This window comes from Hippocampus guttulatus, chromosome 11 (assembly GCF_054856545.1).
Source record: "Hippocampus guttulatus isolate MCC_2025c chromosome 11, RoL_Hgut_1.0, whole genome shotgun sequence".
Taxonomy (NCBI): Eukaryota; Metazoa; Chordata; class Actinopteri; order Syngnathiformes; family Syngnathidae; genus Hippocampus; species Hippocampus guttulatus.
Window position 1 is genome coordinate 17,093,166 of NC_141271.1, and position 15,186 is coordinate 17,108,351.

The following is a 15,186-nucleotide window of genomic DNA, read 5'->3' on the forward strand; positions in this document are numbered from 1 at the left end:
AGAACATGCAAACTCCACACAGGGAGGCCGGAGCTGGACGGTACCTCTGCACTGTGAAGTCGACGTGCTAACCACTGGACTACCGGGCCGCCCCCCTAATCGGTTACAAACAAGCAAATATAAACCCCGCAAAACATGAATTGCAGCCCTGTCACGCCATGTTTGGTCTGTCATCCGTGCAACGCTCACAGCCGTGACGCTTCTTCTTTCCGAGCCGCCTGCTGCGTGGAAATGTGGGGTGTCGCATGCGGTCCTCTTCTTCCTGCAGTCATCAGTATTCAAGTGACTCGCCACCGCCATCGCAGTGTGTTTATTTTTCGAGATCAAGAGATTGATGAGAGGCTCATATCGTCCTTAACCACCAACTAATTAACTAATTAGGACATTCAAATGAACACTTGCAGCGTGGCGTCGGAATGGGCAAACAGCTCATGACTCTGCTTAGCAGCGCACATGGTTTGTGTTTGCATGTAGTGATGGGGGGGGGGTGTTGATCGCCGTGCTTCAATAAGTTTGTCAGCTATATGTGCCTTGCTTGAGTGTTTCTACGCTGAAGACATTTTTTTTTACTCTCTACATTTGAAAACGAATATCGAATACGAGAATTCCCATCTGTGGCTTTTTTTAAGAGAATAGTTTGATGTTGTCGACGACAATGCTAATGCATTTTCTCGTGCCTCAAAAGAAATTTCTCGCATTCAGAAATGTGCCATTTAAACTAAAAAAAACATACTATACACTGTTATTTTCTGTTATCGTTTTTTAATTTAGCCTTTAGTTCACAACGTCAGCAAAGCTATGGGAACTCGTTTTTTTGCTAGCATAATACAAATGTAATTTAGAACACGATGTCAAACTTTTTGTGCAGAGAAATTTGGTGGTGTTGTGCCCAGTTATCACATTTTTGTACTTCAGTATATTTCAGAGTCTGTACTTTTATTTCATCAAGTACAGCCGTAGATTTAGTTCTTTTTTTTAACACACAAGTATCAGTCCTGCTGAGTACTTTTACCACCCCTGCAAAATGCTGCAGTACTGTGACACTGATAGCTTAAATGATATTCATAAATTCAAATACGAATCAGAGCATATACTCTCTCTCTCTCTCTCGCACGCACGTATTCGTGTAGATCAATGAGGCGTCATCATCGTCCGTCTATCTCTTCAGTGCCCCAAAACTCCTTGTTATTAGTCCCAGATTCCCAATGATTTTCTGTCACGTCCCACTGAGGTTGACTTTGACCTCTGAATTCATCTGATCCGAAGGTGAAAGTCCTTGAAGCCAAGTCATGGCAAACGTTTGATTCTCTGTATTCTAATTAGTTTCCGTAGCATTGATACTTTGGCCGCTTCCCCTTGTGCTTGTCTGTTTGCTAGCCAGAGCTTAGTGATTGTTGGTATGCTTGTGAGTGTCACGAGTCAGCATTCTGTAGGCTGTAATTTTAACAACATATGGATGTTATGGATGATCTGACTAAAAAAAGAAAAGCTTTTCGGCACTCCGTTTTGATTTTGATGGTATTTGGTATGTCATTGATAAGACTGAATCGTGTAGTGATTTGCAACTGGTGGGCTCCTCAAGCTGCAGGAGCATCGAAATAGAATTTGCCGGTCCAATTTAAAATCACTGTCCGGTTTAAGACCCAAAAGACAAATAAAACGTAAAGTACTCCTAAATAAGCAAGGACAATAGCAACCAATAAAGTCCAACAACCCAGTGACTAAATGAGGACTACCAGGAAAACGCCAGAACTTACATAGGTAAAACCAGAGCGCAAAAAAATATCCAACTGGGTGCAGTATGAGTACAAGACAGAATGTAGCAGAGTAAATAGTGAAACTTTTTTCTGTGCCGCCAACGGAAACAACTTTAATACCACATCTACTCCTGATTTTGTAATAATTTCCACAGATTTGTCGATTAATTTGCTTCTGTGGTAAACATTTTTTTTTTATTGCCACAAAATTGTAACATTTGATGATACGTGGCAAAAAACAAAAAAGAAACATACATGCTAGGTGGAGTTAGCTTACCGTCTTGCTCTATCTTAACTCCTTTACCAGATGAGCTCATGGTTAGCCTAGCTTCTTCTCCATCCATTACTGCTGACGTTATCATGATCACCAGGACTACTGCATCAACTACCGTGACTACTTTTACGACTAATACCACGACACAGCGACTATTGTGACCACCACTATTCTTTCTTCTTTGTATTTTGCGGCAGTCTTGATGACATCATTCTACTGCTTGCTGGTCAGTCAGGGTACTACACCAGACTTGAAAAGACACTTTTGATCATGAAATGTGATATGAAATCTTTTAAAATTGTAAAACGATTGTGCGTATAAATATTCCCCAGCTGCGTCACTTGTATTTTTAGTTTTTTTAGCTGCTGTCGACCACATCTCTCACCCAGACACTCACACATCACGACACCTGGCCCTGACTCTTAAAGTCACATACACAGACATGCCGATATGTACAATATTTTATATACATTTTATGCTTGCTATTTGTCTTATTTGGTGTGTTTCAATACCTTTACGGTAAAAACACATTTCGAAGGATGAGTGCATTGTACATATTGCATATTTTTGACAGATTGCATATTTTTTACAGATTTTCTATCCTGGATTTAGCATGACGTGAGGATTGCTGTAGTATGCTTTGCCGTATCGGTTAATTATTTTCTTTCCCTGGAATTTGAGCTTGCCAACAGCATCGCTTAATAGCCATTCACAAGTAAATTGCATTTTCTCGTGTGCTTTTCCAGTGAAAATACTTTTACCTCATTCGTATCTTTTCTTGAAAAGGGAATATGCTACCTTGGTCACATGTACCCTCACGTGGTTGTCTTAAAGGGTAATAATCCTTTTTATTAAAGGATACGCCTGCTATTGAACACAAAATGCAATCACCCAAGGACGGAGAGCTAAAGAGGGCGAATATAGCCTTTGCAATTAGCCCATTGATTAAGGTTTTAGTGCTGGACAGAGATGAGGGAGCTTTGGTAATGTGTCATAAAATTCATAGAGATGTTCGGGCGCTGCGATGATGTCGCAAGACGGGCTCTCAAGCGCAAAGAGCCGCAACAGCTGTTCTTGCTTCAGCCCGATGTTTGGCACAATATGATCTCTCCATCAGCGAGAGCTGCATCTGTATTCATCCGAAGCGCTTATCAATAAACACGCCCATGCGACAATAAATGATCTCGGAGAGGGGACCAAAAAAAAGGGATCAGACGTTCACTTTAATCACCAATGCTGTTAATCAATAAAATGGCTTCATATATTTTAATTAAAGTTTTAGTTGCTGCAAATGTTAGCCAAATCTATACACGTGTCGTTTTGGTTTTTCATTGATGGCGCCAGTTTGGACTGGGGAACTGAGGCGGCAGCTGCTGATGACCAGTCACGCTAGGCCACTTGTGTTTGTAATTGCATTTTTTTACCTACAGAGGGTGTTAAGAATCCTTGTTAAAAAAAAAGCGGGCGAAATCTCACAATGCCAATTATTGCCGAGCAAATTACCAGGTAGGCAATATCTAAGCTGTCAGGAAAGGTTAGCAGAAATGAGAGGAAGAAGATGGACTATTCAGACATTCATCATGGCCATAGTTGCCACGTCCAAATTGAAAATTGGACGGAAAGCATCCTTCATTTTCTCCGAATTTGAATCAGTTATAGTGATTATTGCTGTGAGTGGCAGAAAAGCCGGGATAAATAAATAGGACGGTAATTCGTTGCTGTGCTGGATTCATGCCATATTGGGTTTTTTTTTTGGAGGGATTTTTTATTTTATTTTTTTTGCCGTGACAGCAAATGACGATTGAGACGCGGCACAATCCGACGTGAACTCGGAGCACGTGTGAATGGGAACATCATGCCTGCACATGAACTTGTATTCATAGAGCTAATCTGGCCCTAGCTGGCGCTTGGTGGTCTTCTTCATTGGCCACACGGTGTTGCCACGTGAGAGCTTCACTCCACCATCTGTCTCCTTCCCACTCTCGTACATTACATTTATACTGCATACGTGGAAATGGAGCTTCTGCCTTTTAATGGGATTGTGAGCCAGCGGTAAAATGAATATTCTTTTTCTTCTTCTGGCCACCACGATGACGCTGGAGCCAAAAGCTTTGTCAGTGTTCGTTTCCAACTGCATTGTACTTTGAATTCCATTTATGGGTCCTATAAATTGAAGTACTGTATTGAAAAGCAATGGTTGTTTTTGGTTTTTTTTGGGGGGGGGGGTGCATGGCATTAGTCATGTAGTAAAAGGGGTTAAGTCAAAGAATTAAAAAAACGCAAAGCAAGGTTCCTAAAAAAACACTCGAGTTATCCTAGGTTCAATTTTTAGTTTCAAAACCCGTGACAGAATTTAACAGAGTTGATGCAGATTACTGTATATTTATAGATTGTATGGCCTTTAGTGATCCCAGGTTTTTAAAAGTTAAGGCAAAAGTACGCAGTAAGGTATGGGGGTAGCTCATGTTTATTATTCAGGGAGATGTTCTACTTTGGCAGAAAAAGTAGGCCTCAATCTGAGGGAAGAAAAATGGTGCGCTACCTGCTGTATGTGTGTCACAGTTTGAGGATACGGTGGTGCCTTGAGATGCTAGTTCACGTCGTTCTGTGATCATGTTTGTAACTCAGAACATTTTGTACTCCATTGAAGTGAATGAACATATCTGTTCCAGCACCCCCCCCCCCCACAACCCCCCTGTAAAAATGGCAATAATGTTTGTAATGTTTTCTAATCAGAAAAATAGCATTGGATCATACTATGCTTTACAAAACCTGAGAGTAATGACATCACTTTTTTGCTTCAAGTTACTAGAAATTGTGCTGCAGTATAATACAGACATACAGGTATACATAGAGAAGGTCGCAGCTCTCAGTAAACTGCAGTAATATTAGTTGTTTGCAAAGGATAAAGAATACATGACTGGAAATATTGTTCTAGTATCTTTCTACGTGTGTTGCTCTACCACTTGTGTTCAAAATTTTTACACTGCAACACTGATGCGATCCGTGAGCTCCTCTATGGTGCTCTGCATTGTTAGTTTTTATGCCAAGTGGAATTTCCCAAGGCAAATGTGGTTCTTTTAAATTCAACACGTGTAATTTTCTTTGTTTTATGTTTCGCTTGATCGTAAACTTCAACTGGGAGTGGCACTAAACAGCTTGAAGTCGCTTTTTTTCAAGAATTGTTCATTTGTTCTGCCAAACTGCTGCTTGGTGTGAAATGAATCACTGCCACGACGTTGCGCTCGAAGCAAAAAAATCTGCCAAATGATGGCTAGTATCCTGAAAAATTCCCAGCTTGTATCTCAAGGCACATTGACATAAATTTAATAATTGAAAGCAGCACATTGTTTGATTGAACCAAATATACAGTTTATCACATTCAGCTACTTTATCATCACCGATACCATTTTGTTTCTCACCTATTTTTTCCTCCCCATTTTGCAGCATGCAGCCATTGTTGACTCAAGGTGAGATCCCGGTATTATCGGCATACAGGCAGTTGTTTTTATTGTTATTTTCAAGAATGGGCCCATTTTGTCGTTTAATTGAGGCTCATGGGCTCGGCTGTGTAACAGCACACGGGGGAATAAGATGTCAAGCGGCTGAATTTCCACAGCCATTAACTGTTCCACACTCAATTAGAATGCATAGGATCCTGACATTTCATAACGTACGAGTCTCGGTGCTGATATAACAGCGTGCTATAAAAGTAGCCTGATTCTGAAGACACAGAGCCAGAGTCTTACATTCTCTCTCTTTTTTTTTTCTTTCAGTGTGAATTAAATCACGACTGGATAAAAGGTTGGCATGATGAGATGAAAAACCCCAACTGTGGTTATTGCCGCTGGTTTTTTTTTTTTGGAGTGTAAAGACACCAGATTACCTTTTTAGATGTTTTCTATAGCCGACAATTAAATGCAGTTTCATGGCAGGGCTCTCCGGCTTCCGTGTCGAGTAAATCATGTCGCGCGGGAGGATTTAACAAGCCCGCATGAATGACACTGTCATAATAGGAGAGGAATGCGAAACGGCGGCGAATTGAGCCACTTAATAAAAAAGATGCAATTCTAATCTTGGAAAAGGTGATGCTGACTATTAGAATTATAGTGATGGAAATGTATTTTGATGGCTACTTGCTTTTCTTTGCTGATCCCTCACCACCACTTTGAGAACCGACAGGTCCCATTTACCAGGTAATTAATAGCAGGCCACCGAGGCAAGAATGAGCTTTTATTTCTAATGAGTTGTGTGATTCCATAAAGCATCCTTTCAAACAGAGCCGAAGCTTTCATTTAGACCTGCTTATTTGGTAAATTCTTTCCCAGAGATGTAATTTGCTGTGAGGTGAGGAAGGTACATTTCGGCACCACTAACTCATTTACAAAAGGGAACGTGACACTGTTGCTGTGAGCAATTATTCCACATTGATTGCTTGTAGAATTTAGCAGATGACAAGGATGAATGAAGAAATGACGCTCACCCAACATATTTTTCATGAAAACCACCGATGGGTTTTCAACAGAATCATAAAGCATCTAACACGGATTAGAAGCACAGTGGAGAAATTGAAGTCTGGGCTCAGGTGATTGATGACATTTTCTTTGGCTTCTCCGTTGGTGGCAAAGCCGTAAACTTAAAATAGGTGAGACCCTCTGCCTTGAACAACAAAGCGCCATGCGCGCCTTCAAGGCGGAGCCTCCTATGGGTGACCGCTGCCGCGAGTCGCCACAATATGACAGATTAACGACAACAGGTTGAGCCCTGCACTTTGGGACGCCCACAATCTCAATTATGTCCGTCTTAATGTACACTGAACAGCCACGCCGGGCCGGGCCATGGACGGGGTAAACACACTTGCAGGAAGCACACCGGTGACAGGATAATAAAGTGCCGCGATCGATTCAGCTTGTCGGGGTGCCAGCTCGCTTTATTGTGAGGGAGGAGTGATACCAGATTGTGTGTGGGCTTCTGTTGTCTTGTTGCAGCCGTAAGATAAGAGCAGTACTGTATAAGAATTCCCACTTTTGATCGGGACTATTGCTGTATAAATGTCGTCGTAGCTTGCAATGTTGGAGAACGGTACTGCGTCATACGGACTGGTGATCCTAATATTTTTTTTTACTCTCATGTATGTGATTGAGCCAAGCCACATATTTGCTACAGCTGTAATTAGCATGTTGTGCTTTTTTTTTTTTTTAGACCTTGTAGGAGAAATATTTGTTGGAGCTGAGCAATAGTGGGCAAGTGATAATGTTGTTGCTGTGTGCTACCGTATTGGCCTATTTTGGAGAGCAGATAAATAACAATAATCATAGGCATGTGTCCTTTATCCTCTGCAAAGAACAACTAATATTACTGCAGCAGCTTAGTGAGCAGTCGTGACGGGCTCCATGTTTATCCGTATGTGTGTATTATAACAGCCTCGCGGTGGCCATGGCGCGCACCCCCAGAAAGAGGAGTAACATTTTATTTAATTAAACCAAACCACAGCATTCCGCTGTAAAATATATCGATACGTATCGAATCGTCTTTTATTGGAGAGATCTGCCCTATCATTATTATAAATAACAAGGTCATAAAACATTTTGAAAAAGAATGACAAAAGTGTTTACAGCTCAATACTTGATGCCTGCTGCCTTCATGTTTGTGTTCACCTTTGTAGTTGCCAGTCTTTTTTTTTTTTGGTCTTTCTTTCCTCTCCTCGTACAATTCCTTGAGTATCTTTAACTGCCCAAAAAGGTTTTAAGCGTTACCTGGCTGATAAGTCGCTAGCAGCAAGCCGTTCGTTCGTCTGTGAGCACCATTTGAAAGAAAGCTAATGTATATTAATGGGGCCAATAAAAGCAACTAATTGAGCATTCCAGGTCTTGCTGAGTCGGGCATCTGTGTGTGACATTGTGCAGCTCCAGGACCTCCACCAGACTACCTTTATTAGCTCTCTGAACTGGGATGTAGGTCAGGCCATTAAAAGCAGGAAGGGGCTCTCCCACTAAGTATCGTTGGGACGGCCCTCATATTCGACGCCCCAAATCTGCGATGTGCTCCAGACACGTTTGGAGTCAATACTCGAGGTAAACGCATCCAGTATAAGAAATTGAAAAAAGTTAATCCTCGCTTAAAATGATTTCATTGAGCGCAATAAACTGCAACCATATGCCTCCCATTAAAAAAACAAATCAGTTTATGCTTTACATGCTGTGTTGATGCTGTATTTGTTTTTAAACACAGCTTGGCATTTAGATTGGGGCTGAACAGTCAATTGAACTCAAATCGACATTGAGATTTTGTAGAACGCAATTTTCAATTAGCAAACGCTGCAATTTGGGGGGGGGGGGGCGATTCATTTTGGTTGGTCGTGGTCTTAGGTTAGGAATCACAATTAGATAGTTTCAACCCGAGTTTATATTACATTGTATTCAAGATCCTTACATTGCTTGGACTGTTAATATGTAAATCACCAAAATCAAAATGGAAATAAGAGCCATGCGCATAGCAAGTGCCCGCTGTGCATCACACTGAACAGCAGCGCAATAGAACAGGAAATACCCATCAACAATGGGGCAGCACACCAGTATCGCACATTGTTCTTAATATTTAATTGCTCTTTTTGTAAGGAGACTCTTAAGTACATTTTTGACTGCAGATGGAAACACAGCAATCTCCTAATCTGCTATCCAGCGCGTGTCATATTTCTGTCAATCAAATCCGTTCCCCATATGTCGCCTTAACAACCTTCTGCTAAAACCGGCGTGTATATCTTTGCTCGGCACGCCATAAAAACAGACAACGGCACATCCCCGTAATGGCGCCCACTACGAGGTCAAGAAGATTCCTCGGAAGGGCCGTGTTGCTTTCTTATTCTGTCATCAGCTTTTACTGAAGTGTCATAAGGCGTTTTGATTGTAAATCTCGGTGACCTTGAAGACACCGGAGAAAGCGCCGCTCCGTAAACCAATCATCGCACAGCTGCCCCTGTCAGCCACGCTTGTGTTCACACAGTCACTGTCTGCATTTCCTGATGTTGAGCAGAGGAAGGGAGGAGGAGCTCTGCTCACGTTTGGGGTGGGGGGGGGGGGGGCTTCAGTACATAGCGCGCTTTTAAAAGCGGCTATCCTGTCATTAGAAATCCTTTTAATTGCCATCGTTCATATTGCCACTGATTTAAATACACGCATATGGATGGATTTGAGCTTTAGATTGAAGAATGTGAAGGAAAAAAAAGAATCAGCGGGTTCTGTTTGCAACAAAATACAATAAATGCCGTTTCAAAGGTTTGGAATTGCCTTTAGATGGCAATAAAGCAAAATAAAGCACCGCAAATAACTTATATAACGTATTTCCTTGACACCAAGATGCTACCAGATGGTGCTATGGTAATACTGGGCTGAGTAGTCAAGCAGCAAATAGGTCAGTTTTTCGCAAATAGCAGACAATAAGTCCTCCCCTCCATAATTTGCAAATAGGGACAAACCAAAAGACAATGTCTTGCTGGAATTATAACTGAGTATTAGGAGAAAAAAATACTTTTCATACATGATTTGCTGTTATTTATGTACTAAAATGTTATTGTGATGCTTACCGGTGTTGTTTCAGTTGGAGCTCATTTTTTCACTTTTACTTAGCAACTGCTTTACTTTAGCAAATAATTGTTCTGTAGCAGCAGAACCATAGATCGATAGATAGATAGAGATACACTATTTTTAAAAGACTTGTCCACAAAGCAAAGCAGCGATGCAAAGTTACTAATATTAAAAATAAAGTAAAATAGCAGCCATATAAAACAGGTCTTTTTTTTCCCCCGACTTTTAATTCCAATGCGGTCTGAAGGTCTGGAAGAAGTTGCATGGTGATCAGTGCTATGTTTAAATATTCATAAACCTGTCAACACTTAGCAAACAGCAAAAATCATTTTTAAGGAAAACGTCAACACCCAACTGGCAATCCCACCAAATCAAAGAATTGACTGGAGCAACAGAAGCCACAAATCATAGAGGCCCGGCAAAAACAATAATCATGTGGTAGACCTTTGGAACAACATGTCATTGAGCAACATGCGCATATCTTTCAAGTAAACTACTGTTATTTTCTTTTCTTTGCGGGGGGGAGTATCTAAAACAAATGTCGCTTGCTATTTTCTATCATGCAGACGAGCTGCTGCGTAAAAGGCAGCCATATGCTTTCATGACAGTCTATCTGGTTTGAAGTCTTCTCGCTGCGTGCAGTTGAACTTGGAAAAGTAGAAAGAGGCTGCTTTGGTATGTGTGAGGCAGAGTGGCGAAGTGGAACACAGATCAAGTGTAGCCTTACAGCCAGTGATACACAAAAGAAAAGAGCCCGTGCGTGTATTTCCATGCAGCATCCAGGAATGGAGATTAGCATTGAGCCATCAGCGAGGCTGCAGTCCCTCCCCAACGCCGCTTCCGCTGTCAGACCCCCCCCCCCCCCCAACCCCAAACCCTCCCCGGCTTGTCAGGAGCTCCGACGAGGAGCTGTAAAAACCTTTTCCCCCTCTCCTTAACAACTGCAAAACAACACGCGCACACCCCGCCCGAGCGAGGTGCCTGCTTTTTTGAGGCCTCTTGACAGGACGCGCTGCAGGCACAAATTGTAATTCATAAAGGTTAAGGGGGTCAATGCCTTTTATTACCAGTCTGAGTGCATCCAGCTTGATGGGGCCGGCATGCAAATGGAATGTCTCCGAGTGTTCTATGCAAGAAGTCAAGACAGCGGGTGTGTGCTTGCTTCTGAATGGGAGGAAGTGGAAGGTGTTGAGTGGGGGAGTGGGGGGGGGGGTGTAAGTGTGCGATGGCCGCCTCTCTCCACCTTCCTTCCACAGCCGTGTAGGACCACACAGCCAGGGCCCGGTTAATTAGACAGTGTGACATTGACCCGGCGTAGTTAACGGCCGCTTTGATATTCGCCGCCTTGCAATTAATTCATTGTAAAGTTCATGTTTTATCATATGGTGAGCTCTGACCTGTAAGGGGCTGCCTCTAGTGGGAACCTACTGGCGCAAGCCCTACAGTGGAGAGTTCACTTCACAGACGTAGGAAATTAGCAGCACACTTTCAAAAAATAATCTGCTTTTGGAAACGGCCCAGAAAATTGGATGGATGTGTGGATGCAGAGAGCGAGAGATCGATCGATTGAAACATGATGTGATGTAGAATACTTTGGATTTGAAGCGTTTTGTTTCTTAGATGTACTGTATGATATTCAGTAGTTTATTATTCATGTGAGGGAAATTAGGATTTTTTTTCATATTGCATTTCATTTTATTCTATTCAAACACTTGCATACATATGGTCAACAAGTATTTTAAACTTTTCCAGATTAATTTTTCTTTGCACTGATTCTGAATCTGCTCTCATCTTTTTCTCGAGCACTTGCGGTTTTCATAAGAATGATTATATAACAATAAAATAAAATGGAATATAGTAACGGTTTGTAATATTGATGAATTTTTAGGTTCAGCAACAGGTGGCATTTTTTTTCTGAAACGTCACAGCTATAATTTACAACACATTGTAAAATCCGTTTTGCAAACTTTTACAGGTCAATATTAAAAACAAAAAAATGAAAATGTCTCCAAAACCTGATGAGCCCGCTAAAAACGTTTGAAATCAGCATCCAAACACACAAAAAGCCATCTCTGATTAAAAGTTGCTCTTGACCAGTGTTATTAGTAGTATCTATCTGACCATCTGTCTGTCTGTCTGTAGGCTGGCGGGTGGGTGTCGTCGAGTTAGTATTTATTTGGGGTGATTATTGAGTTGAATATCAGGAGGATCACATATCTAGCTGTCAAGCAACGTTTTCTGCTGATGGCATTTGCCCAATTGCCATTGGAGTCCAGCACCATTAAAAAAGCAGTGCTCATTAGACTCTATTGCGGCCTCTACTGGGCATTTGCTTGAATGGCCTTATTTTTGCAGGTCATACTTTCAGTTCACGTTCGTGTATGCATGGGAATGAATGAGCACAAAAATGCTGGAGTTCTTTTATGTGTGCAGAGAAACGAAGTAGCTTCTGAGTACAACATTTTTTAAATATTAAACTATTATAAAGGTCAAATAAATATTCAATCACAAATCTGTGACTTTATTGGAAAATGAACTGATTGTTAGCCCTTGATGATTATTATGCATCAATCATTCTTCTGTCTGTGCGTGAGGTGTAATATAGTGTCGTGATTTTAGGGAAAGTGAAGCAATCATACCTGCGGAGCTATTGTACTTCCCTTAAAAGTGAGCATGCGGCAACTAGTGACCCCCTGCGCTCATTACCTTTCCACTACAGAGCAGCTGCTGCCAAGTCATTCGTCATGATTACAAATCCACCTGGTGACGACGGGAGCCTGCAGTTCCACCATCAGCCTGGAAGTACCGGTCAGCTGAGCTGCAACCACACTGCCGTGAGAAACCTCTCCCTCTGGACGGTGTGCTAAATTGACGCCACAACAGTTTTTTTTTTCTGTGTACAACTTTCATATTAAAGCACTTTAAAACTACATTATTTTCATTGGCATGACAACAAAAACAACTGGATAGGTCCCACCAAAGCAAAATTGACCCCCAATAATAATTAATTGACCAACGTCTCATTAAAACAAATTATCATTGTGATAATTTACTACACATTTATTATAGTTGTATGAATCACAATTTTTTTTATTTGTTTGCATTCGTGTACAATATTACCGTTAACGAAATTGGTGACCTAAGTGCCAATTTGTACGTGTAAATAAAGTTGTATTCAAAATGACCTTCCTGTCATCATCCGGGTTTCTGGATATATCCCGCTACGCATGCGCACTCTGTCACTGTGGTTCGACCTCTGCAGTCGGTAAGTGAAATGGTCGTCCGTGCGAGAAACATAATCCGATATCCCTTATCATCCTTTCATCAAACGTAGGATTGCTGCATGCAAAGTGCGAAAGGCTGTAGAATATATACTGATCTAAATACCGGTTGCTTTATTTTCTCTGTGTGGCATTTTAACACCCATTTGACCTTAGTTCTGTCCGCTCTTCCCTCCTCAGAGAGACCCGGGCTTCAACCAGATTCGACCGAACCGGTTAAAAACTACTTGAAGTAGAAAATGTACGCCTGTGCAAAGTTCGTTTCCTCGCCGGCTCTGGTGAGTTTTTCCCTCTGTTTGTGTTTGAAGCCCTGCGCTTTGAATATCGCCGTCAAACCGCGGCGGGCCTTGAATGAACTTGACTAGCTTGAATGGCAAGGGTATCTGCAGCTTTGCTAGGTGGCTAATGCTAACACGGACTTTGACAGTTGTAGTCATACAAGCATTTCATAGTGTTTTTTTTCTACAATGCAATCTTGCATTCATTACAAACTTTCCAAAATTGCTTTTACTGTGAGCTTGCTGCAGTCATGAGCAATGGGGGAGCTACTGGCAAAGGTCATTTAGCCTATGCCACCATAGAACACCAAGCTTCTATCAAACAAGTTTTTACACTTGTTCTAGCTCGCTTTAATCAACATTGCTGAGGGGGTTTTTTTTTTTCAAACTGTTAGCTTCTCCTCATGGGCAAGTGACACATAATTGATGTCACTTGCTACAAATATGCCACATGACACCGACTTGGTACTATACTGCTGGTCATACAGAGTGATTCTGTTGTGCTGTTGCAGGTCCGTGCTGGTTCCCGGGCTCTTTATAGACCCCTGTCTGCCTCTGTGCTGTCCAGGCCTGAGGTCAAAACAGAGGTAAGCATGTTTGCTTGTGGCTCTTGATCAAGACAGCCAGCCTCTCTGCTGCTGTCTTGGTGAAATTATTTAAAATTCCTCGGTTTTAATACTCAAAGAGCAAGAACTCAATCAGGTTGTTTGTAGCCTCTCTGTGACTAAAGATATGTGAACTGTCACCACCTTCCTAAAAATAATGCCTCAGACCCATCGCCCCCTTTTTTTTTTGAAGGAACTTGAAAATACTGAGTAGACTCATTCAGTTTAGAAGTAGAAGGATCTGTTTATCTATGGATGTAGCTGCTTTTTGCAGAGGTGACCAGCAACCTGAGGAGGTGTTTAAGGAAAACATTTTTTGTCAAAATATGTCTAAGGACAATATTGAAAGAAGGTAATCATTAAAATATTTTAGCCATAGACATGATCCATACCTGTCACGACTTAACACCTCAACATATAGCAAACAATGTTGTCTGACTTGTTAAGCAATATTTTTATTTAATAATGGAGGGTTGAATTCACGAAAGACAGCGGTTCATTGGATAGTGGAATCCCCTTTGGGATCGAGTGGAAGAGCTTTGAATTGTTCTGTCGTTGGCATAGATAAAGGAAGATGAATTATTTGTAACACAACAGAAGTTCCAAATTGACAGTAAAGTTGACCACGCCCAAGTGTGAAGAGGAAAAAAATCTCTGAATTGACTCGCTTATCACTCCCATGATTTTTTTTACTTTTAAAGGCAAATCTGTAAGTTTAAAAGTAAATAAGTGTGGCTTTCCACAAATAACCTGAGAAGGATTCCCTAAAACAAATCCACAAATTTATGAATTCATGTATGCTGATCTGCGAATATGGCAGGAGGCACTGTAAACACCCGTTTTCAATGCAGAGCACTGTTGCTGTGATGCCACAGAGCCCCCTCGCTCAGGTCACACTGAGGGGCTTCCAGACAAGCGCAGTGAGCCGGGACATCGACACCGCCGCCAAGTTTATCGGCGCCGGAGCCGCCACAGTCGGTGTTGCCGGATCTGGTGCTGGAATCGGGACAGTGTTCGGCAGTCTGATCATTGGCTATGCTAGGTGCGCCTCAGTTTTATGTATGCCTGCTATAGATCAACATTGTATGCAGTATAATTCATTCTTTTTTTTTTTCTTTCGCCACCTTTGAAGAAACCCATCCCTGAAGCAGCAGCTGTTCTCCTATGCCATCCTGGGATTTGCCCTGTCTGAAGCCATGGGACTGTTCTGTTTGATGGTCGCTTTCCTGATCCTGTTTGCAATGTAAAACTCTGCTGTCCAACTTTCATTACAGATGTGACTACACTTTGTGGCTTCCTAAATTTGTTCCGTGTTGGTGTCAAGGAAATGTACATTTTCAAAGTCGTTCAGGCACTGTCAAGATGAGCGAAAACATGTATTTTACAAATGTAAGACATTACAAGATTA

General features: G+C 41.7%; 1 protein-coding gene across 2 annotated transcripts; it reads left to right on the top strand.

Moving 5' to 3' along the window:
• Positions 1–12,813: 12,813 nt before the first annotated feature.
• On the top strand, positions 12,814–15,063 carry atp5mc3a (ATP synthase membrane subunit c locus 3a). Of its 2 annotated transcripts, none has more exons than XM_086123254.1 (5): positions 12,814–12,879; positions 13,076–13,173; positions 13,686–13,760; positions 14,630–14,820; positions 14,911–15,063. In XM_086123254.1, exons 2-5 carry the CDS (start codon positions 13,135–13,137, stop codon positions 15,023–15,025), a joined length of 420 nt encoding a protein of 139 aa, XP_085979380.1. In that variant the 5' UTR covers positions 12,814–12,879; positions 13,076–13,134; the 3' UTR covers positions 15,026–15,063. The 2 variants fall into 2 exon arrangements, with proteins under 2 accessions (XP_085979380.1, XP_085979381.1); XM_086123255.1 differs by lacking the exon at positions 12,814–12,879 and adding an exon at positions 12,941–12,964.
• Positions 15,064–15,186: the final 123 nt, after the last annotated feature.